General features: G+C 36.1%; 1 protein-coding gene across 4 annotated transcripts in view; it reads right to left on the bottom strand.

Moving 5' to 3' along the window:
- Positions 1-2,935: 2,935 nt before the first annotated feature.
- The window catches only part of TRPM7 (transient receptor potential cation channel subfamily M member 7), a 109,144-nt gene continuing 85,825 nt past the window's right edge, over positions 2,936-26,254 (bottom strand). For 3 of the 4 annotated variants that reach the window (XM_023617564.2, XM_070236672.1, XM_070236663.1), the window contains 12 exons: positions 23,757-23,853; positions 20,844-20,914; positions 19,022-19,056; positions 16,813-16,838; positions 14,560-14,610; positions 14,415-14,480; positions 13,504-13,787; positions 13,292-13,374; positions 12,929-13,134; positions 9,905-9,956; positions 9,699-9,805; positions 2,936-4,417 (listed from right to left, as the gene is read on the bottom strand). In XM_023617564.2, coding sequence (XP_023473332.1) covers positions 4,287-4,417; positions 9,699-9,805; positions 9,905-9,956; positions 12,929-13,134; positions 13,292-13,374; positions 13,504-13,787; positions 14,415-14,480; positions 14,560-14,610; positions 16,813-16,838; positions 19,022-19,056; positions 20,844-20,914; positions 23,757-23,853 — 1,209 coding nt within the window. In that variant the 3' untranslated portion in view covers positions 2,936-4,286. The remainder of the gene's footprint in view (positions 4,418-9,698; positions 9,806-9,904; positions 9,957-12,928; positions 13,135-13,291; positions 13,375-13,503; positions 13,788-14,414; positions 14,481-14,559; positions 14,611-16,812; positions 16,839-19,021; positions 19,057-20,843; positions 20,915-23,756; positions 23,854-26,254) is intronic. The other variant, XR_011426589.1, reaches the window with a different exon arrangement.

Here is a 26,254-nt window from a genome sequence, read left to right as displayed (position 1 = left end):
TTTTCTTTTGAAAGCTCAAATTTTATCATTAACAAGTACTGTTAGTCTTCTGCCAAATACTCAAGTCTGAATAAGCCTGGTTTATCTGCCAGTCATTCTTCCAAGTAGAAATTATGGTCAATGAAAAAAGTGACTAGTTTAGTTCACTATTCATACCGTCGTGTAAGTGCTTTTCCTCAAGACAATCATCACATTTCACTATGTAGCAAAAGTGCTTTATGCGTATTTCTCACTTTGTTCCACAGAATATTAAAGACATGTATTCAAGGGTCAAGATTAATTAAAAATTAACTTATTACTTCCTCAAAGACATTTTAAATGAGATGGACTTTTTTGTTGTTGTTTTTCAACTGTGGTGAGGGTAAAGAATATAATGACCACTAGTAGTTTGGCACTCCTGCCTTGATTCATGCTAAGGTACCAGCAGTTCAACCCATAAATGATTTTGCCTCATCAGTAAAACTTGCAACACAGTGAAAAAGGCAAATAAATATCTTAGAAAAAAAGTTTTGACTTTGTGGGCCCCCTGAAAGTGTCCTGGGGACCCTCAGGGTCTGTGGTCCACTTTGAGAACCAGTGACCTAATTAACAGATCTCAGCAATGACTATCAGAAAGACAACCAGACGTGTGTTTCCTGCTGACAGCACACACCACCACCAAGAAAGCATTCTTGTCAAAAATTCAATTTAATCTGACCAAGCCTATACACCTAACAACTAGTTCACGGCATATACAGGGAACAGAAACGTGTAAAATGACACCTAAGGGAAACAATCAGCAGGATCCTGAACGTGGGAAACCCTTCAGAACAAACAAGCAATTAAAAAAAAAAAAAAAGATGGGAGGAGAAAACTACACATTAACAGAGATTTTAAAGACAAATCAAGCAACTGCAACATATGAATCTTATCTGGGTCCTGAAGCAAACAAATTATTAAAAAACATTTTTTTGAGAATGACTACCTTATCTGATATTAAGGAACTGTTAATTTTTAGGTGTGAAGATACTAGTTCTTATCTTTTAGAAACATATACTAAGGCATTCATAATTAAAATGAAAGACAAGTTCCATAATGCAGGACTGAACAGAAATTCCAAGGAAAAAACAAGGAGAGCGCTAAAGGTGGGGTGGCAGGGCAAGAAAGTACCTTGTTGATTGGTACTGTTTACTGTGAGCTGGAGCAGGCAGCTTTTCTGAGGAATAACCACGTCCTCTCTCTCCCCTACCCCACCCATGCCCACCAAGGTGGAATCATGGACCCCAGGAAGAAACTCTGCTTTGAGGAATTTCCAAAAAGCCTAGAAGAAGGAAAACATATTCCAGAAAGGAGCAGAACCTTAGCTTGGGATTTTTCCTAAGAAAAAGCTCACAGATCATCTCATATTGGAAATATTCTTGGTACTTCTTCAACAGGTCTTCACTGAGCACCTATATTCTATACTACAAACTCCAGCAAGACACTAAGGGAAATACAAAAATAAACAAGACAGCTCTTAGTTGGGAACGCAATCTAGTTTTAAGAGAGACACACAGCGGTTGAGGTCTCACTCCAACACATAACTACTGAGCATTTAACTAAGTGCTAGTTGTGACAGGTCTGAGGAGCTGGGTTTCTCAAAAAAAAAAAAAAACCCTGTGTGAAATAGGAAACAATCAGAACAGAAATGGTAAATAAGGAGGATCACAAAAATCCCTTCTCACAGATGCATCCTTTTCTGCAAATAATTACTCGATCTCTCTTCTAAGCAATAAACAGCTCTCTATTGGGTACTCTTCCTTTGACTGTCTACTTGAACATACAAGACTGTATCATTGTGATCTACCTTCCTCAAGAGAAAGTTTGGTATTGTGAAAAAAACATTTAAAAATTCTTAATTTTTTTATCGTGTGCCCTTCACAACGTACTATGCAAGGTGCTGGGTGCGACAGCAGTGAAAAACCCTAAGGGTCCTCTCCTCTGCAAAGGGCACAGTCCAGAGGGATAAAAAGACTAACTACAAAAGCAACATAGTTCAACTGAAGGCTGGAAAAAGAAAGTGATTTTTATATTTGTCTTTACATTTTAAAATCTTTTCCATACACTGCAATACAATCAACGTGCATTACTTTTAACATAAGGATGGCTCACATATCAGCAGACTGAGGAAGGCACACTACTAGACAACATCTGCAGAAGACATTTTAACAAGTAATTTGGTAGAGATGGAGTTTTGTTCTCAGTAGGATGAGACTGAGAAGAAAATGCTAAAGAAATTAAGCAAATGACTCAGACCATGGAGTGATAATGATGAACTTCACTAATCTAAAGACAGACAATATGTCTTTGGGATGAGAAATGTGATTTTCAGGCAAACTGTTACTTTCTAAAATTAACCAAAAAAGTTGATGGAGCTGATTTGTTTCAGAAAAGAGACCAGGAACTGGTACAGAAACCATCATGCTCGTTATGCTTCGAAGTCAATATAGCATGGGGCTTAAGAGCACAGACGAGAGCCAGTCTGCCTGGGTTGAATCCTAATACTGCTACTTCCTAATTATGAGAGTCTTAGGAAAGTTACTTTACCTAATGCCTTGATTTTCTAACTGGCAAAATAGGATAAGAATAACACCTATTTCCTAACATTGTTATAAGGATTAAATGGGTTAACACAAAGTACTTAGAGTAATGCCTGACACCTATTAAGTACTAAACAAATGTTCAATAAATTATCTTGTGAAAATAACGTAAAATTAAACATCAATAGATAACCCATATCGTTTTCTGATAAAACAAGAAACAGATTTTACAAAAGACACGGTAGGAAACCAAGATCACTTTAAACATTGTACAGGACAGGGGATTAAATGGTTCATTTAAAAAAACTGATACTGTGAAAATGAATTAACACAAAATTTCAGATAATTTTTTAGAATGATTAAACTCACTAAACATCTGTAAACAAGAATAAATTTATTTATTTTTTTAAAGATTTAATGATATACAAAATGTATATTGTATAATATCTTTAATACACTTTTTCTTTCTCCCCCATCAATATTAAACACTATTTAAACAGCTTATCTCTTTTTGCCTTGTCTGTATCTATGAGATACACTACTGAATACACATAAGAGTTACACTGCTCCCTCCCAAATAAAAATTAAAATTAGTACCTAAGAAACAAACAAAAAGAAAAAAAAAGAAAGAAAAAAAAATCAAAGCATAAAACTTTAGTCAGCTGAAAAGCTTTTCTTGTTAAGTATTCCACAACATCTGGGGCAGTTAAATTACATTTTATTGGCGTAAAGTTGCACTGTAATCTCTCCCGACATCACATAATGATGACCCAACTCAATTTCTTAAATAAGTACCATAAACAATGTTCCTACACAATTTTAAATATATGAAAGAGTTCATGTTTACATTCGGATTTGATATACTGGTCAATAAAATCTTTGGAGAAGTCTGTAAATTCCAGGGTGTCACTACAGACAGAGGCGGGGAAAAAAGCACTTTAACTTTTCTCTCTTCTCTGCAACAGTGAGTGAAGTTTCTCCTTTGATATGTTTAGTTATACCAGTCTACCATGGCTTTCTTCTACTTAGCAATGACGTGATAAAACAATGTTTTAAAAAAGATCCTAATACGTTCGCACAATTTGGGCTCTATTTAAGAAAAAAACAGCTCTTTCTTTAAATATGGAGCCTAACTCTGATTCATAAAGTCTCTCTTAGAAAACAGTTTTCAGCTTGGGCTTCTCATACTCCTGTGGATCTAGAATTATAACAAGCCATCTCCTTTCCCGTGGCCAACAAGCATCTAGCTGGGAATGAGTGACATCACCACTGAGCACACTAAAACACACTGAGGAAGACATCTGACAGCCACTTAACCAAAGGCTGGGTGACTTCCTCATTCTGCTAGCTCAACGGCAGGAAACCAGCTGCCAATACAATCTGCACAGACACCTAACTTTGGTTAATGGTATTGCACCACATGAGAGGGTATCACCCTCACCAGAACAAAGTCAAATGAAATCCTCCGCTAAAAAGAGCTCTTTAAAAAGTTATAAATACTAATTTCCCTTTACCTTTAAAATTTAACAGCTGTCAGCTGTATCCTACAGGGAGTTCCTGACTGACTAGTTTAATCAGGTTCAAAGAATATTGACCTTTTAACTGTGCCAGAGTCAGCATACTCAATTTGCACATACTTTTCTATATTACCAAACAATCTCCTCCTGCAGGAAAAATGACACAGTAAGATGTTTGCGAGGCATAGGCAAAACCAATGATTCAGTTATATTATAACATTAGACGAATAGAATTAGTTGAATCTGATTCTTTGGTGGAATTTCCAGGCTGAAGAGTCAAATCTGAAGGCTCATCCTGAGGAAACAGAATTTTATCAGGTGTATAGTCATTCCTCTTCAGATCTATATATCACCCCAACAAAAAAAGAAGAAAAAGGTCAGTATTGCCTAGAAATGGAAAATTAGGAACATTTTCTAAGTGAATTTTCCTCTAAACGTGCCAGATCTATTTTCTACCAGGTTGTAACAAATTCAAGGTCACAAAATTTATACACATAGAAATGAAATAACTCATTCACCCAACAAATAATCATTACCTGCTGACCATGAGTCAATAACTCATCTAAGTGTGGAAATGTAGCAATGAACAGGTAGATAAGGTCCCTGCTCTCATGGAGCTTATATTCTTGTGCGTAAAGAAAAACAAATAGAAAAATGACAGAATTCTAAGCAGTAACAAGTGCTTCAAAGAAAACAGTGTGATGAGGACATGGTATAAGGTTGATGCTTTTAGACAGCACTGACAGAAAAGCCACAGGAGTTAACATTTGAGTGAAGACTTGAACACTGAGATGTGACCTATCAAAGCTCTAGGAGGAGTGTTCTAGAAAAGAGGTTACCTGCAGACTCTAAGGCGGAAATGGCTTGGGCGTGTTCTAAGAACGGCAGGAAGAGGCGTAGGTGGCTGGCACATAGTAAACGAGGGGAAGAGTAGTAGAACTGAGGTCTAGCAGCAGTTACCGGTCAAGGGTTGTGAAACTACAGCCTGTGGCACAATCTGGCCTGCTGCTTGTTTTGTAAACAGTTTTACTGAAACGCAGCAATGCTCATTTGTTTACAGATTGTCTAGAGCTCTTTCTGCACTACAATGGTAGAGCTGGGTAGCTGTGACGCAGGCCATGTGGCTCACAAAGCCTAAAATATTTACTACCTTGCTTTTTACAGAAAAATTTGCTGACCCCTGATTTATGGGATGCAAACTATGGTAAGGGGTACAGATCACAATGAAAACCCACTGGAAGGTATTAAGCAGTCTTAAGGGAGGAACATAATCAGATTTGTTTTAAATGACTATGCTGATTATCATCTGATGTCTTGTTAGGGGGTAATTGGCAGGAATCCAGGAAACAAAATGGTGGCAATGAAGATGACGAGAACTCGATGAATTCTAGAGGGATTTTGGAATTAGAGTAGATAGAATTTGACAGATTTGCTATGAAAGGTAAGAGAAAAAAGGAATCAGCTAGCTTTTAGGTTTTGAGCCTGAGCAACTGGGTAACCATAAATGAGATGGGGAAGCAGTTTTGTGGGTGGGGGTGGGAAATGAAAGTTAAGAGTTAGGGAATGGACATGTTATAAAGATACTTTCGGGTATCCAAGTAGAAACGTAGGAAACTGAATATAGAAACAGGAGCTCAGAAAAGAAATTAAGTCTTCAGTTAAATCTGGTACTATCAGTATGTATATTGTATTTATATATATGAGATAGGATGAAATCAACAGTTGCAGAATTGGAAAACTTAATGCAGTAACATTAGATTTATATTTTAAACTAACTATAGTCATGCATATACCCTTATACTTTTAAAACAGAACTGACACTCAGAATATGAACTGTTAATTTTGAGTAAAAGCCTTCATTCAATGATCCAAATACATATTTGCTACTGCATGAATAATTTTTGATAAATTTTGAATTTAAGACTATGCCAGTATGGCCTTAGAGAAAGCAAACTAATCTGTAGCTGTATTGTACACAAAAAAACCATGGAGAGAAACACAATTATAATTCAAGTCCTGAAAATGTTGTTAACTAATGGTGTAACCGTGGGCAAATCATCTGAACTCTTAATTATATGTTCTATAAAATGATGCATTCGGATTAGATTGCTTTTAATTCCAAGCTGTGAAATCCTGATTATAATAATAATTCAAAAACAGATTTGCTATTAAAAATTGAATCGTACCCAAAAATTGTATCGGGGCCGCTTGTTAAATTCACCATTGTGTCCTCTAGTTCTGACTAAAATGGACTAAAGCATTTTCTACTCTCTCTCTCCTACTGATTACAAGTAAAAACTTTTCACACAATACATACAGCAACTATCTGAGCTTCTGAAAAGTGACAGGAGAGGTACCGGGGAAGGAAATTAGAGCTTGAAGAACGACTTATATGGTGGTGTGTCTCCTGGGTTTTTTTTTCTCTCCTATTTCTAGGCTTAGACTTGAAGATGGCTTGATCTCAGAAATGTACAGTGAGCACAGACAGAAAAAGCTCCAAGACTTTCTGGCTAGAGGATCAGGAAGGAGGACCCTGTGGGATAGAGAATGTTGACTGGAATACCCTGATTTTCATTTTTCTTTTTTTGCTCCTCTGGCCCTTACCTAAGACAAGCCCTAGTCAAGAAGAGGTGCTCCTGTGGTGGAGGCAGCTGGGCAAGCACCTACAATTCCAAGAGAAACCCTTCTCTCTGACCAGAAGAACTGAGAATAGGTACCACTACGATCCAAAGAGTATTTTTTTCTCGCCACTTAGCACCAGAAATAGACCCAGTTGCAGGAAGTGTGTGACAGAGCAGGGAGGCTAAAAAAAAAAAGAGGCCCTTGGGAAGTCACAAAGTATGGAAGAAATCATGGAGAGGAGGAAAATGGAGAGAGGGACACACTAAATTTGTGTATGAAATCCCAGGCTCACCCTTAAGTGGCACTTACGTGGAAAGATATCATAGCACAGGCTCTGAGCACTAAACTATGGTGCAGACCTCCACTCAAGTCCCAGACTTGCCCCTGTTTGACACACATGTGAGACAGACCTGAGTGACACTAAAAAGGCTTTAAAAACTAAACTGACATTGGAATCACACACACAGAAGGCAGACTGGGACTTGTGAACTGAACTTAAGTCAACTGGTTGCCTACTAACACAAACAACAAAAATCAACGCCCCCTAGAGGATTTTTAACAAGACCCAGAATCTCACAGCGTTAACATTCAAAAAAACTCCAGGACACATTCTAAACTTACTGGAGATACAAAGAACTAGGAAAATTCCAAAAATTCTCAGAGAAAAAGACAATCAAGAGATGCCAATCCCAAGATTACCCAGATGGTAGAAGGATCAAAAACTTTAAACCAGCTATTATAACCATACTCCATGATGTAGGGCAAACAGACTTGAAATGAATGAAAAAAGTTTTCCACAGAGAAATAACAGTATAAAAAGAACCAAAAGGAAATTCCAGGACTGAAAAATATAAGTGAAATAAAAAAATCTAGTGCATGAGCTTAAGAGCAGAAGAAACAAAGAATGAGTTATGAGTGAAACTGATAAACCAATAGAAATTATCCACTCTGAACAGCAGAGAAAAAATAATTTTTAAGGAAATAATTAGAGCCTCCAATTCCTGGGGCACAACATCAAAAGGTCTGATCTTCTTATTGTGGGATCCCCAGAAAGAGATGAAAAGAGATTTGATGCAGAACAAATATTTGAAGAACTAACAGCTAAAAACTCCCCACATTGGATAAAAGTCATAAATTTGCAACTTCAAGAAGTTAAGTACACCTGAAACAGGATAAACTCAGAGACAGCTACAAGTAGACACATCAGAATCAAACTGCTGAAAACCAAAGATAAAGAACAAATATTGGAAGAAGCGAGATTTAACCATATATCACAGACAGGGGAAGAACAATTCAAATGACCGTGGAGTTTTCATCACAAATAACAGAGGCAAGAAGACAGCAGAACATTTTTTAAGTGCTGAAAGGAAGAAGTGTCAACCTAAAATTACAGATCTAGTGAAAACATCCTTTAGGAATGAAGGCAAAACACACACATTCTTAGATAAGGAAACCTAAGAACCACCACTACAAACTAAACATAAAAATAAAATAAAGTACTGAAGCAGAAAGGGGTGGGAAAAGCCTCCAAGAAACCACACACATCAATCAGATAACAACACCCAGCAGATCTAAATGTAACCATATCAATAATTACATTAAATGTAAAGGGTCTAAAACACCAATTAAAAGATGGAAATGTTAGATTTTACAAAACAAATTAAGCCTGGGGCCCAACTATATGCTGTCTACAAGAAATTCACTTTAAATATAATTAATATACATAGGTAAAAAAATTAGGAAAAGATACCTGATGAAACCACTAACCAAAAGATAGCTGGTGTAGCTATGTTAATATCAGACAAAGGAGACTTCAGAACAAGGAAAATTACCATGACATTATATAATGATAAAAAGAATCAATTCACCTAGAAGACATAACAACTAAATGTGTATGTACCTAATACATAAAGGAAAAACTGACAGAACTGAAAGGCAAAACAGACAAATCCACAATTATACTTAGAGACCTTCTTTCTAAGTAATCAACAGAACAAGCAGACAGAAAATCAGCAAGGATATAAAAAGCCTGAACAACACTATCAAAAAGCTTTCCTCGGGGCCGGCCTCGTGGCGTAGTGGTTAAGTTCAGCGTGTTCCACTTCAGTAGCCCAGGTTTGCAGGTTCAGATCCCAGGTGCAGACCTACACCACTCATCAGCCATGCTGTGGCAGCAACCCATGTACAAAGTAGAGGATGAGTGGCACAGATGTTAGCTCAGGAAGAATCTTCTTCACAAGAAAAAAAAAAAGCGGCTCTGTGGTATAGTTATTCTCTGGAACCCTGCAGTGTGGCTCCCAATTTCAAGCTCTTAACAACTACATTATTGGTCATAATGAAAGCGACTTTAAGAAATACAGCTCGAGGGTGAGTCCCAGGCATCTGTAATTTTTAAAAAGTTCCACAGGGGATTCTGATGCACTCCAAAGAGTGAGAACCACTGGTTTGTGTTAGAATTCGCCAGTAAGTTGCAGTCCTTCAAATACAAAGATGAAAGTTACTCTCACGGGGGAATATATCCGCAGTTCCTGTTCCTGCTTAGCGGAATACTCTTTCCCCAACTGTCTGCCAGGCTAGCTTGAAAGCCTATTCATCCTTCAGTTAGAGGCAAATCCATCAGTTCCCCAGGCAGCATTCCTTGCCCTCTAAGCTTGTGTTAAATGACTGCTTACCTGTTCTCGTTTTCTGCTTGGTATTTATGACAGTCCTGTAACTCCCTGCTAACCTTGTCAGTATTCATGATTTGCCTAAACTTCATTGGGGCAGGGACCATGTTTGCTTCACTATTATATTGTCAACATCCAGCACAATTCCTGGCATCCAGCAGACACATAATAAATACGTATTAAATGAATGAAGTTTGTGTTTTTATAAGTAATGAAAGAAAGCAGTGACCCATTTATAACCAACAATGTGGATTTCTGTCTCTGGCGTTATAAAGCATTGTAGTAACCAACTTTGCTAACAATTTATACATTATACTGACTAAGAAAACGTTTACCTGGAAGTTTAAGCTTTCTACAACAAGAATTACAGTGATGCTTTGCTCTGAAGTTTTTTATTGCATCTTCTCCTAGATTTGCTGGGCCAAAAACCATATCACAGGATCTGTGGAATTGGTAGTTAAAAAAAAAAAAAGTTTACACAAATAGAAATGTAGAATTTGAATTATGAAAATATGTCAACGGAATTATTAAAACTTACTACCTCTTTTCTTCTGCTTTTATCACAGATGGATCAGTCAAATTTTCACCCACACCTTTACATGTATACATAAAAAAGACAATTTGTATTATATAATTGATATAAACATTGACATTTGCAAAATAAAGTCATGAGAGATTTTATAACATCATCAACCATTCCACAATGTTACATTATTCAATAAAGTAGTTTTTCTCTCTTGATATTTCATAACTTGACTTATGACCTCAACACTGCACTGGGAACAAAGAGCTCCTGCAATGTGAATGAGAGTTAACGTCAGAGTCAGTAGGGAGGCATGTGGGCTCCTGATGCAATAGGGCCAAGGTCATAAACAACTATCTCCTTATGCAAAGGTCTACACAATCTGCCCTTGTTTCACATGAAGACAATCTATAGGCCATTTAAAAAGAGCTGTGGATTTAAAAAAATCACACACTAGGGGCTGGCCCAGCAGCATGGTACTTGGGTTCCATGTGCTCCACATTGGTGGCCCAACACCACTCATCAAGCCATGACATGGCAGTGACCCACATACAGAATAGAGGAGGACTGGCACAGATGTTAGCTCAGGACCAATCTTCCTCAAGCAATAAGAGGAAGATTGGCAACAGATGTTAGCTCAGGGCCAATCTTCCTCTCCAAAAAACAAAAACAAAAAAATCCACACAGTAACACATAAATACATCTTCTTGCAAAAGATGCAGATTACATGAAGAATAAGATCATGAACGTCTTCCTTCACCTCCAGCCCCCCCCAGAGATGTTATATGTGTGGTTAAATCTTTTCAGTCTCTCTCTATCTACTCATTCATACAAAGAAAGAAAGAACACCTACTGCCATTTGAATAATCATAAATATTTAACCCATTGGAACAAAATCTAATAAAACATTACAATTTCATAATAGGAAAAACCAGAATTAAAAAATGATATGATACATCAAACTGGCAAATATGAAGAATATTCAGTACTGGAGAGATTGTGGAGCAATAGGCACTCACACACAGTGCTAAGTATGAATTCCTACAACTTTCTAGAAAAGTAACCTGGCAGTAGCTATTTAAAATTGCACTCATCTCTTCTTACTAAGCCAACTTTGGAATATACTTTATGGAAATAAAAGGAGCAATATGTGAGTATGTTTGTTGCATCACTGTTTATAGTAGCAAAAAAACTAAAAATAGGATGAATGTCTCTCAATAGAGGATGTAAATCATGGTATACCTCCATACTACGGACTATCTTGCAGCTATTAAAAGGAATAACCCAAATTTATCAGTAACAACCCAGAAGATGCCCATGATATACTGTTAGGTGGAAAAAACCTCAAGTGGAACACACACACACACACACACACACACACACACACACACACACACACAGCATGATCCCAGTAGGAGGAAAACCACCACAACACAAAATGATTAAAAATAAGAAAAAAAGGGCCTCCTTTTATGTATTTGTCTTCAGAGAGGGAAACAGTAAAGATGAAAACACTTTGTTCTTTATATATTTCCATACTGTCTCACTTGTTTGTACCAGTCATCTAAAATAATCATTTTATCATAAAATCATCCAAATAATATCTGAAAAAATGCCTCCATGAACTTATTAATTATGTACAGAACATCACAATTACTTTGTTATTGAAAATAACTGCCATCTTTTTAACTATAAAATCTGTTTGGCCTCACTTCCTATGCATGTTTGGAGATAATTAAATGATACTTATTTAAGAATATATTTTAACTAAGACCCTTTTTACTTAATTGGATGGGCCTGTCTAACAACATACATAAGAATTTTCACTATATATAAAACACTTATTTATGTAAAATGAACTACTGAGTTATTTTTACACAGATTTTCTTTCTTGAGCTAAATCAATACCAACTGTTTGCTTTTCAACAAATCTTTTATGTTTGTGAGTATCTACATAATGAAAGAAGTCATTAACTGATGAACATTCTAAACAGTTATTCTTAGTGATTTTGAAATCTAGTCTGTGCTGACATTTGAAATTAAGGCTGCTCTTTAGGGAAAAAAATTATGGAAGCTATAATGTGAAAGTATCATCCAGACAGAGCTGGCAATTTGCTCAATTGTACTTTCCTTTGACCCTGCTGCAAAACTGCACAGACATTACCCTAAGCAAATCTGCCCTCTCTCAGCCACAATTTCTTTTTCTTTCTTTTACAGCTACAACAGAGTATGTCTACAAAGATGGCTATGATCAGTTTTTCCCTCCTTGTATACACACTGCTCCACCGACCAAGTGCTGGAATCTATTCCCCACCTCTTGAGTCTGAGTTTTTGTTACTTGCCTTAACCAGTAATGTGGCAGAAGGGATCTGGGCCAGTTCTGGGCCTAACCCTAAGAGTTACGGCTTTCTCGCTGGAGGAAGCCAGCTGCCATGTAAGAAGTCTAACTACCTGAAACTACCATGCTATGAGAAAGCCCAAGTTAGCTAGCTATGTAGAGAGATCTTTGGTGGAAAACTGAGGAATTTAGCTGTCAATGAACAGACATGAGACATTTAACTCCAGTCAACCTGTCCAAGCTCATCTCCAGTCATTTGAATCCTCTGAAGAGACAGCAGAGACGAGCCATCTCTACCTACTATGTCCCGCCCAAATTCCTGAACCAGAGAACTGTAAGCATGTAAAATGGCTGTTTCAATCCACTAAATATTTAGGTAGTTTAGTTCATGGCAAAACAAATGGTCTTTCATACTTTTAAACGACTAAGGCTACACATCTAAAAGTAGCATAAGAAATTTCATGTTTTTGCTTATTAAAACATCTGTATTACCTGAACAACAATTAAGATAGCCAGATCCCACGATTTGGGGCCCTGATGGCTACATGCCAAAGCTGTTATCAACCTATTTTTTTTAATACCTTCTACTGCTCTAAGATTTTACCTATCTATAAATTAGCAGATTTCTGTATATCATTCATAACACATGAATGGGTAAGAAGGTACTGTACAATTTCACTTCAGCAATATTTTAATAAATTTACCTTGTAAATCAAGGACCAGTAACTCCCCTCTTGTATATTCGTAAGTCCAGTGGCTAAAGGCTAGCATGATCTCTTCCAGTGTATTAGTTGGAATAATTTCATCACCATTATTATTGTTGTATTTTCTAAATTCTCCAGTCATACATTCTTCCACAGCAAACCACTGTCCTGCTGAATGGCAATACAGCAGGAAAACTTCAAGGAACCTTATGAAGAAGTTATAGACATTACTAGTAGTTTTGTTAATAAAATTCTAATTGATCTTTAAAATGGATAAATAAATATTTAGCATCAATAATGAAGGTGAAAAGAGAATGCTATCCACATAACACTAAAAGATCCCAGAAAAATCTAAAGATTTACCTTGGAGAATACGGTATGGATTTGGGTTTCATTTGGTTGAAGGCAAATGTGAGCTTTTGTGCTGCTCTTTGTTGTTGAATTTCCTACAGAACAGAAAAAAACAAACCCTTGTTCAACATTGAAACTAAGATTTTATTTGGTTTATCCTACTTTCAAAGTGAAAACATGAGACTCAAAGAACATTCAACTGTTATGCATTCACTAGCACTTACTCTGAGACAGAGATGCAGAACCGTATCTTCTTTATAAATACTTGACCATGTGTTAACCACTTCAGGAAGGAAAGATTTGATAATATAAAGATGCCCTGATTTGAGGATATCATGTTCTGACCAGGTACATTGTACCTTGACAGCTCTCCGTAAACCTCCTCCCATCTCCTCTTTACTTAAAAACTCTATTTTGGCACAGAGGCCTAGCTGTGACCAAGAAGACATGCTGTTATTCAGTATGTTGGGTGAACTCTCCTCCAAGCGATACACTGTGACAGGCTCACCTGCAACAGGAATGGACACATTTTAAAGTCAAATTATGACTCTTTAAAAATGACATGGCAGAATAAAACTAAAAATCAGATATCTTTGGTTAGGATTAAGTAAGGAATAAAAGATGAGACGGACCAAGTTATAGTTTTATAAAAGAAGTTTAAGGGCAACAAATGCTTAGAAATCAAGAATCTACTAATATCTCTAAATTCATGTGTATTAACAATGATAAAGTTCTATGAAAGTGTGAACATTTTAAAAAAAACTTTTAGAAAGCAATTGGACTTCTAAATTACACTTTTAGACAAGAGCTTAGAAGTATCTGTTGCACAAACCCCGTGAAGTCACTTTATCTATGCTTTCATTACTAGACAACGGATCAAGAGCTTTTCTGATTCAAATACACTACTGCTTCTGAATATGCCAGAAATAGAGAAATTCAATACTCCTGATGCTTCCTTCTTCTATTTAAACATAAGTGACTACTGTAGTAGTCAGGATAATTAAAATTTATATGAAATGGACACTTCATGTGATCCTCCTCCTTTCTGTCACCATCCATGTTCTATATTATAGCTAAAACCACATATTAATAAAGCGTTGATTTTCTCTTTCATTTCTTTACTTTTCAGATTTACCTCTTGGAGGCACAGGTGTAAATGGAATGCTCTGGGATAATCTCATCAAATTATTTCTTTCCACAGCTGCATAAAAATGAGAGAGAAATAATGAAATCTCTAAAAGCTTAAATATTACTAAATTTTGTTTTTTAATACTACTGACCTGAGTAATAGTAATTTGTATCCATAACTGGCTTAAATGGAGAAGCAAGACCTAAAATGGCAAATAAACAAATGAGACCCTTTTAAAAGTACTAATGCAGCATAAATTTTTGCTCATACATGCTCATATAATCATCCTAAGTTTCCTTCATGTAAAGCTCTCTTCACAAAAACAGAAAAAACAAGGAATAAGATATGTCCATTGTGTGCTATACTATCCTATTTCATTACGCCAGATTAGTGGTAACTGCACTCGGACACCCAGAAGGGCAGAAACACTGATGCTTCACACTCCTGTCATAAACTGCATTCTTCCTGTAACTCCCACTCAAAAAAATATATACGTATCTTTTAGTTTTAGACCTATGGGGGCTGGGGCCCGTAGCCACGTAACCATTTTAATGGGTTGACCATGAGAAGATGAACTTCTGGAATGTGACACCAAAAAAGCCCCTCCTCCATCTCTAAATGTATTTGAGGATTTTACTTGTTAACTGTAGTGAGAAAGATGGAGTATAAATTGAATCTGCTATGTGTTAAGTTTCTAGAACATAAATGAAAAAGAACATTGTTTTGCAGGAAAAGGAAGTTAGTCAACAGTTTTAATACTGTGTGATAAGTATAAAATATATATAAGTGTGTGTATATATACGTATGTACACACACACACACACAGACTAGATGAGAGGAGGGGTACCAAATGCCCCCTGGTTGAAGAGCTACTCAGAGGAAAAGCCGGGAGGAAACGAGGGTAGTTTGGAAGGTAGTGGTGTGGTTAGAGCAACATTTGCAAAGGCATGGAATTGCTAAAGTGCATGTGATTCTTGAGAAACTGCAAATTGTTCAGTATGAACAGAAGAGTGGTTTTCAATACTATTTTATATATAGATCAGAATCTCCTGTGAGGTTTTTTTCAACATACACCTACCCAGATCTCACTCCAAAAAAATTATAATTGTGTAGGTATGTGTCATCATATAAGTGATTCTCTAGAAGTATTCAGATATGCAACCAAGATTGCAAATTAATGAGGAAGAGTATAGGCATGCCTTTAGGAGGTAAAGCTACAGAAACAGGAAATACCAAACAGTTAAGAGCCAAATATGCCATGCTAAGAAAGGATACTGAATTTTATCCAATGACAACGGGAAAAACGTAAAGCAGAAGAGTGACGAGATCAGATCTTTTAGGAGAATCATTCTGGTGGCAGAACAGAAGATAAACTGGGAGCCCAAATTGGTACAACCACTTCAAAATCTATTTGGCAGTAACTACTAAATGTGAACATATGCGTACCCTACCACCTAGCAATTCCACTCCTAGGTATACACCCAACAGAAAACAAATACCTATGTTTACCAAAAGACAAGAACAAGAATGCTCATAGCAGCACTATTCATAATAGCCATACACTGGAAGCTACCGAAATGCCCATCAACTAGAATGGATAAATAAATTCAATATTTTCACACAAGGAAATACTGTACAGTAGCGAGAATGCACAAACTATCACTATAGAAAGCAATACTGATGAATCTCATGCACACATATTAACAGGATGCCAGACACAAAGAGTACACATTGTATGATTCCATTTATATATTCCACACACACACACACACACGTAAAACTAATCTACTATGTTATTTAGGGGCAGGAAGTATAACAAGAAGAGGACACAAGGAACTGGGATATTGGCAAACTGTGTTTTGTAATCAGGGTGCTGATTACACAGGAATGTTCACTTAGAATTCACTGACATGGAGGCTTATCTGCACTTTTCTGTATGCATATCACACTTCAATAAAAAATTTTTAAAATGATGAAGGTCTAAACTGAAAGCACCAGCAAGATGTACAGTGGAGGATGGATTCTAGAGATATTTAAGAGGTAAATACAACAGGACTTTGTGAATGCAAGGGCAAGGGGATGAAGAGTAACTCCCTCTCAGGTTTCACCTAGCTGACTGAGAGCACTGTTCATGAAAACAGGGAACACAAGGGAAGGAGCAGGCTGGGGAACAGAGATGAAGCGGGGTGGAAGACAGTAAATAGATTATCATTCATATGGTGAGTTCATGTGTTTGTGAAACATACATATCGAAGAGAAACTAGCTGAAGGAACAACTTCTTACTACCTTGGCTTTTTCAAACATGAAGTCTGAAATTTCTAACCCAGGATAAAGTGGTATTTGCTATAATAGGTCATATACGGTTCCTCATTTCTTCACACTAAATCTACAACATGGACTCACCATTTAATGTTCCTTCTTCAGATGGCCTAAAGAAACATCAAAAACTATGTTATAAAAGTTGTGCCACAATTTTCGTTTTGGCTACCACATAATTTTTATTTTATGAAGTTATTTGATTATTTAATAGAACATTACTAAAGGAATTCTGAGACTCAGATTCACTTTTTTTTTGAGGAAGATTGGCCCTGAGCTAGCACCTGCCACCAATCCTCCTCTTTTGGCTGAGGAAGACTGGTCCTGAGCTAACATCCATGCCCATCTTCCTCTATTTATATGTGGGATGCCTGCCACAGCATGGCTTGCCAAGCAGTGCCATGTCCACACCCAGGATCTGAACCAGCGAACCCTGGGCCACCAAAACGGAATGTGTGAACTTAATCACTGTACCAACGGCCAGCCCTCAGATTCACTTTTGTTTAAACATTTGCCATTTCCCTTAGGCCAATGGCCAAATTCATACATGGGTATGTATATATCCATATGCATACACTTTATTAAAAACGCATACCTCCAATTTATGCCTACATAAACATTATTCATAGTTTGGTGCCAAACTGAAGGTTTGGTATTAAGAGAGCAAAATATTCCATGACTTCTCTATTGTGGGGATTCATTCCAGCACTATAACAACATCTTAAAATAACTTTGCAGGATTCTAAAAATACTTCAATAGAATAGATGGGCAAAGAACTAAGAGAACAGCAAAGAGATGTCATTTTGCAAAACTCAATTTCTAATGTTGAAAAAAATTTTTTCCATTGTTGAATATATTTATTTATAACATCAAATATTGGTACCAAATGGAGGTTTTATTAATTCCACAGATTCCAGTGCAAATTAGAGAGACAGGTATAGTAGACAGGGGAGTGGCATGGGAATCAAGAAAAAAATGGGCTAGAGGCTTAGCTCTCCCATTATCCAGCTCTGTGGCCTTTCTTAGCACTAAAAGGACTAGGTCCAAAGAGGCATTCTGGAATGGAGAACCTGTGCAGTCTCCTTCTAGCTCTTACATTTAATCTGATCCTGATGTGTCTACTGATTTTCATCTTAATAATATTAACATTTTTTATAGGAAGTATTTTGACCCTAGCATCCTCCTTTTGTCTGCTGCTGAAAAACAACTCTTTTCTCAGCACCCAAAGAGTGCTGACCAAATCCACCTTTCTGGCTTTTTCTACGGGTAAGTATTCTGTAAGACAATGTGCTCTTGTTAGCTGAATTAACATTAACTTCAAGGACCTATTCTGTCTTTATATCCTACAGTTTTGGTTATACGAGACAGTATTCTCTGAAGAGATCTGACTATAGGTAGGTCCAAATGCCAACTAGGACCAGGATACCCAAAGAATTTGAACTGCGATTCCATGTGGCACCTGGTTTATTTTCTTGTCTATATATTCACATCTACTCCTGATGCACAGAAGGAAACGGGGGAAACACTGTAGAAAGTATAATAATTTCCCTCAAAGTGGCTTCCCTTCTCAAGTAGTCCACATCAGAGAGTAACTCTATCATGCTTCCAGTACCAAATGCGTGTCAAAACAAGATGATATTTTTCGTAAATGTCCTTTGGAATCCTAAAATACTAATTCTCAGGCTGGAAATACAGAGATTATCTTTGATTCTTATCTTTAAGTTTAATCTGTATTTAAAATTTTTACTCTCTGGGGATGATTACCTGTCAGATTGCCTTTAGTTTCTACTTTTGGTTCTGGATTACCACATCAGCTTTCTAGTGGGTCTCTCTGTATGCGGGCTTTCTAATGTATACTGTATATTACTGCTCTAATTATCCAAGTGTTTTCCAAAAGGAGATGCAAGGTTTTTTGATTAGAATCATGGGCAGAGAAGTTAAGCAAATACAAAACTAAAGTGTCAAAGTAGGTCTCTGAATAAATCTATTGAAAAGCAAGTTGGAAACAGGACTAATAAAATCATAACTGCATCATTATAAGGAAGATTTTAGTACAGTTGTAACTATAGTATGACTATAATTATAGTATAACTATACAAAATTAAAAATTTAAATCTGTACATAAACCTAATAAATGAATTCCCCTAATCTCTTCTATGTAAACATAGGAGATGCTAAAATAATCATCATCCATAGATAAAAGAGTTAAAGAAATGATGCAAATAGCAGGAAAAAAAAGCAACATTCAATAACTATGATACTTTTCAGGCTAATAACGAGAAAAAGCTTACTTACATTTCTCTCTTTGATGGTCTATCTTGTAACCAATCCTTTAGTCAAAATCAAAAACAAAAAGTTAAAGAAAAAAATCTCTAGATGAAGCATAACTGTTTAACCCTAGTTTGTTTCCTATAGTATGTTTTAAGAATGAAGGGCTGAAAAATTAATATGAAGTCATTTTTTCATACAATTGAATTAGTCAGACAACAAATGGATAAAACTACCATAAGGCCATTCCACAAAGTGGAATAAAGAATTTCATGAGTGTTATTTCCTTTAACACAGTTATAGTCTAGTCAGTTCTTTGTTTCTGATGACAATTTTGTTTTCTTAAAATATACATTTGTTTCTTTTTTTTTTTTTTGAGGAAGATTAGCCCTGAGCTAACTGCTGCCAATTCTCCTCTTTTTGCTCAGGAAGACTGGCCCTGAGCTAACATCGGTGCCCATCTTCCTCCAGTTTATATGTGGGACGCGGAACGTGCACACTTAACCGCTGTGCCATCGGGCCAGTCCCTACATTTGTTTCTATGACTCTAAAAATACGTGCCCATTGCCAAAACAAAAACATATCAAAGTATAAAGAGAAAAATTAAAATCATGCAAACTGGAAACAAAGAAATTACTAATAACATTTAGGCATATTTCAGTGAAGCCTTTTTCTGTATGCATATGTACCTATGGATTTTATTCTGTAGTTTTATAATGTTATGTCTAGGTATGGATTTATTTTTACTTTCCCAGTTTGAGACTTTCTGAATTTGAATCTCCATATATTTCATCAATTTGGAAAATTCTAAGCCATGTATTATCTCTTCAAATTCTGTCTACTCTCTCAACGCCAATTTAGGGTTATTCTCCATGTCTCTTTACCTTTAATACATTTTCCATCTAATTATAATTCTGTTACATTCTGGTCCAATTTAGTAACTCCGTTCAGCTTGCCTAATCTGTTATTTTAACCCTCACTGAGTTATTTTTTATTTCTAGATTATTTTCAAATTTTCCAGTCTTTCTGAGTAGTTTCTTTTCTTTTCTTCATATTTGTAATACTCTCTTTCATAGCTTTAATAACTTGAATCATACTTATTTTATAATCTGTAACCAATAATTCTAATCTCTTATTTTATAATCTGTAACCAATAATTCTAATCTCTTAAATTATTAGCAGTCTCATACTCCTTCTGTAATTTGACTCCCATAAGTTTTATAGTTTGACACTGTGAGATCATATTCAACGGAACTTTATTTCTGGCAAAACTGTGCAGATCAATTTCAGGATAGGTCCTTCCAGAAAGGAGGAATTGTTACTGTGAAACTCTGTGTGCACTAACCCCTTTTACCCATGGAAATAGTTTTTTTAATAATATGATTTTTAATAATACAATCTATCTTCTTACAGCAGAATGTAAGTTAATATGTTCTTGACAATCCAGGATAATTATGAGCACTCCCTCCTATACTTTGACTATAAAGGAGCAATTTTTCTAATTTCTCCCAAGCTATTCGTCTTGGTCGCTAGAGTCTGCTTTTAAAGAGTCTTTGTAAAATCAAATATTATCTCAAATGACTGAGAATGACTTCATATAATTAGTTTCAATTTAAACAGATATTCCTGCCTTTCTTTTGCATAAATTTTTCTTTAAAAATTTCTGACTAACCACTATAGGAAGAAACTCTTTTCTATAACTGCTACTCATGTCCTGATGTCAGTTTTCCAGGGTAAAAATTTTTTTGAAAGCTAGATAAACTCTCAAATAAAACATGATCATGTTTTAGCTCTTCTCTAATAAATACGTACTTAAAAACATGCATTTGTTTAATTGAAATGTACAAACCGGTAGTAAAGCTGCTTTGGAATCTACTTCATGAGTTTCCTCTGCAGATGGCCTTCTACTGCTACTTTCCACTTAAAGAAAATTAAAAGAAAATGAAAAATTACACAACTAAAATTTTAAAAAGTACGAGCTAAGCAAACACAAAGTGTTTCTAGGCATAGTATAACTTTCATAAGATTACCTTAACCTCTCCCTAACACTGCTGAACACAAGCGTAATATGAGGCCCAGGAGTACCTTGGCAGGACATCTCAATTAGTCAATTTATTTTTGTGAAAAGGCAGTAAGAAACAAAAGAGTATAAAGGAAAAAGTCTTACTCTTCCCTGTTTCCTAATTTCTTGTGTACCCTTCCAGGGATATTGTGTGTGTGTGTGTGTGTGTGTGTGTGTGTGTGTGTCTGTAAGTACTCCCCTCCTTTTATACATCTTGGGGCTTTTTGTTGCCGGTTTTTTTTTAAGATTTTATTTTTTTCCTTTTTCTCCCCAAAGCCCCCCAGTACACAGTTGTATATTCTTCGTTGTGGGTCCTTCTACTTGTGGCATGTGGGACGCTGCCTCAGCGTGGTTTAATGAGCAGAGCCAGGTCCATGCCCAGGATTCGAACCAACGAAACACTGGGCCGCCTGCAGCGGAGTGCGCGAACTTAATCACTTGGCCACGGGGCCAGCCCCTTGTTGCTGGTTTTTTAACTTTAAGCTTGGAGATCTTTATCAGTACTCAGAGGATTTCTCTGTTCTTTTTTTTTTTTAAGATTGGCACCTAAGCTGACAACTATTGCCAATCTTTTTTTTTCCCTGCTTTTTTTCTCCCCAAATCCCCTCAGTACATAGTTGTATATTTTTTAGTTGTGGGTCCTTCTAGTTGTGGCATGTGGGACACCGCCTCAGTGTGGCCCGATGAGCAGTGGCATGTCGACACCCAGGATCCAAACTGGCGAAACCCTGGGCCGCCGAAGTGGAGTGCAGGAACTTAACCACTCGGCCACAGGGCTGGTCCCAGATTTCTCTATTCTATTTTGATGCTACACCGAACTTCATACTATGGATATAGAATAATTTATTTAACTAAACTCCTACTGATGGACATTTGGTCTGATTCCAACTCTTGCTATAACAAAATGTTGAAATTAATGATTTTATACATACATCTGATTTCAATCTCTTGCTATAACAACGTTGAAATTAATAATTTTCTACATACATCATTTGACAGTAATGGAAAAAAATAGAATAGTTCATCTTTCCCCTCTGATTTAAGATGCCACCTTTGTCGTATCTTGTTTATCCTAAACAAACTTTAGAATTAAGCCTACTTAAAAAAAGGCAGGGTGTCAAATACTAAATTAACTTTGACAGAATTTACAACTTAATGATACAATAAAGGAAAACCTCAGATGAATGGTGAATGGAAATCTTAGACCAAAAGTTGTACCCCAAGCACAGAGAGCAAAAAGACCAGATTGAAGTATATGAAAGACCCGAGGCAAAACTTTTTCAAGATGATGAAACTGAAAGAATACACTATATATCTGAGTATCTTGAAGAAATGTAGTCAAATGGCAGAGAATCTAGAGCTGATTTAGCCAAAATTATGATCTAACTATATTGGTGAAAAAGGGTAAAGGCATGTGGGAGCATGTGTGTGTGTTTTGGGAACAGAAAATGGGGTGGGGGGGGGAAGAGTTCAATCTTTGCCTTCTTTAGTGGGAGATCAATGGATATTGTCTACAACTGAAATATGAGGATGCAAAATTATAAGCATACTAACTTTACAAATAACATCCATGTTACCTGAAAATAATGAGTTTTATTTCTTCTCTCCTAATCCTTCTACCATTTATGTTTCTTCCCTTCTCTGGCTAGGATGTTAAAGAGAAATGGCAATAGCCAGAATCTTTGTCTTGTTCCCCATCTTGGGCTTTCAGTATTTCATTATAAAGTATAATATTTGTGATAACTTTTTGTAGAAACCTTTTATTCAAGATTAAGGAAATTCCATTCTATTCTTAGTTTTCTAAAAGTTTTACACATGAATGGATGTTGAATTTCATCAAATGCCTTTTTTGCAGCTATTGAGACGATCATATGATTTTTCTCCTTTAATCTGTTACTATCATGATTAATTACATTTTTGAATGTTAAAACAACCTGCACTCCTGGAAGAAACCCAACTTGACACTGCTGTATATCAAGAGACTGAAAGAGGAAATGATGGTGAGGGGCACAAGGTAGTGTACTTTTTCTTAAGGAACTTTATAAAGGTCATATGAACATAATTGAAAGTTGAATAATCATAACTTTGTGTGCATATCTAACTTTGACTCATAAAAAACCATGATGTAGAAACATCCCCAGGCCATTAAATTTTTCAGTGAAAAATGAAAGGTGTACAACAACATGTATGCTATGCCACCTTTCCTGTAAAAGATGAGAGAGAGAAAAGACTATAATGTCATATATGATTATACAAGTATGAAACTAGAGGATAAACGAAAATAGTGTTAGGCGTAGGGCTGGAGTGAGAGGGAGACAGATTTTCAAAGTGCTTGTGTGTGTGTATTTTAATTTTGAACCAAATAAATGTATTAGCTATTTCTAAATTTAAATTAGAAAAATATGTTGACTAAATGACTATACAGGTTAAAACAACAGATTCATTTGTAAAAGTTAAAATCAGCAGATTTGTAAAAAGCAAGTCTTTATATTTCATCTTTAAGGATTAAACAATTTGTAAAAAAATATTAGAATATTAGGATTGCGTTTTATTCAAGGTTACGGCAACAATGATGAACCAGAATCTTCATTTTCTGACCATTGAAACATTCATTGCTCTGGTGGTGTGATATACATAAAACACACTTAAAGCTTAAACAAGTATGTTTGCTAATATAATTCAGGTAGTCAAAACACTTACCTTGTTCTGAATGAAGAGGAATAGAAGTTTTGTGATACTCAGTAAATCCAGCATGGGACTTCACGTGTTTCAAAGTGTTTTCAGCAGGAATATCATTCTGCATATTGTACACAGACAGAATTTTAAAACAATTTAATGAATTTCAAATCACTGTTCTAAGCAGTATGAGAGCCTCTGGATCTATACAGCTCCATACACTTTATTCTACCTGGACACCAAAAGGTATACTATGATTACAGTTATTTTCTCTAATGTCAATCCCCAAAACTACATCAAAATATCCTACTTGCCTATAATTCATAAATCCATCCAAAGGACTCCCTTTTCATAGTAACACAAGTCATAAAAATTTGGGGGGGGAAAAAAGGGAAAACGTAGGGAAAATAATAAAATATTTATCAATTCTCCTAAAAAAGAAAAAGCTACTATTTTACACTAACATTGACGATTTGAGGGTGAAGGACGGGAGGAATGATTTCTTTTGGGGGGTTTTGGTAGCCTTCTTAATGATATATATGAGCTGTTTATATAACAAAGATCTTTATGATTATTGTTTGTCAAATTTCAATTTTTTTCAAATTTGTTTTGACTTATCTATGCTTTACATTTTTTTTTAAGGATTTTATTTTTTGTTTTTCTCCCCAATGCCCCCTTGGTACATAGTTGTGTATTTTTAGTTGTGGGTCCTTCTAGTTGTGGCATGTGGGACACCGCCTCCATATGGCCAGATGACCGGTGCCACGTCCATGACCAGGATCCAAACTGGTGAAACCCTGGACTGCCGAAGCAGAGCACATGAACCCAACCATTTGGCCATGGGGCTGGCCCCTATGCTCTACATTTTCAGTTATTTAAATCTCTTTGCATCCTTCCCTTAATATTTTCTACTCTTTGTATGTTTAGGAAGCCCTCCTGACTTTACTGACTTAATATTTCTATTTTACTAAGTTTTTTTATGATTTGAACTTTTACTTTGAAATCTGGAATTCACCTGAGCTTATGAAGCAATATGAGAACACAGACTTTTCCAAACTTCTACCCAATTGTCCAATTTCTATTTACTGACAAAGCATTCCCTCTCTCATCAATTTCTAACCCAACTCTTCTTATTAAATTCTTATTTATAGAAGGGTCTTCAAAATGTTTTACTAAATATTCATGCTTCCACTACTCTACTTGTACAATATTTTAGTAGCTAATAACTCTCTCTCACTTTCTTCCTTTTACCTATTCATTTTTCCAGATCAACTAATGAATTGTATTAAACTAATATGAGGAAGATCTGACACCTTCATGTCATTTCCTCTCTTCAACTATAAATAGGTCACACTTCTATGCAACGTTAAAATATTTCCAAACCTCTATCACCTCTCAGAACCAATGAGTTAAAAAATGTTACTATCACAATAAACTATACTTTCATTAAATAAACTCAACTATCTCAAGAAAATTAAGCCTTTCTACCTTAGATGCTCCACACTCTTCGCATTACAGCTGATTTATACAGCCAAGCTAAAGAGTGCTAACCTTTTTCCTGTAGTCACAAAGCAACAGTAATTTCCTTTCTGATTTTAGTTGTTTCTTTTGGAACCAGTTCTAGCTACTTCTTGTTTGCTTTATTTAAGAAACTTCCTTGAGACATACCCTTTGATACAATGACAATCACTTTCACAGAACAATGGTTCTATAACAGAAATTCTAGTATGGAATTAACAAGTGGGCTTCAAGTTATTTGTAAAACTCTGTACTCCTGCTTTAAGTTCATTTAATGGGTTCATTGTTAAAATGCGAAATCTGTGGAGAAACCCTGATGGCTCACCCTTTCATCCTAAACAATTTCCTATGTATTTCAAGTGCTTCACAACAGCAAAATGATGCCACCAATGTGGTGATACAATTCTTTCAACTGTCGTAACACCTTGTTAAAGACATTTTAAAAGTTGAACAACAAAAAAAGTTAGAGAATGACAGCCTAAGCCAGGGTAATTGTTACTAAGGACTGAGAGAAGCAGACATACTAAAAAAATATTTAGGAGTCAAAACCAGTTAGATTGGCTGTTGGTTGGAAGGGAAAAGTAAGAATGTAGTTTTGCCCTGGTAAACTAGAATGCTGATGTTATTAACAGAGGTAGGAAACAGAGAAGGAGAAATATGTCTGCTGAGCAGGGAGATGATGGGGAATTTGAGATTCTGACATGCTAAGTTTGACAACTCTAAGAGTTCCACCTAGTCAGCAGTTCTAACCTTTTACTGTGGTGTCATGCCAATTCTTTAGTCAGAATCACTCCAAAGATTTACCTTCCCCATACCTACCCCCAGGCTGCAGAGTTTTCCTGGCAAAAATCCAAGTGCTGATATGGCTACTAAAAATTCATGCTGTTTTCAACCCCCTGGCTGAGAAATCATATTCTTGGTTTTCTCTTGAGTTCTTAACAACTCCACACAATGATTACTCTAAACCTTCTCTATCTCACGTACTCCACCCCAGTTCCCAACAG

Source organism: Equus caballus, chromosome 1 (assembly GCF_041296265.1).
Source record: "Equus caballus isolate H_3958 breed thoroughbred chromosome 1, TB-T2T, whole genome shotgun sequence".
NCBI lineage: Eukaryota > Metazoa > Chordata > Mammalia > Perissodactyla > Equidae > Equus > Equus caballus.
This window is presented reverse-complemented; position numbering and strand designations above follow the sequence as displayed.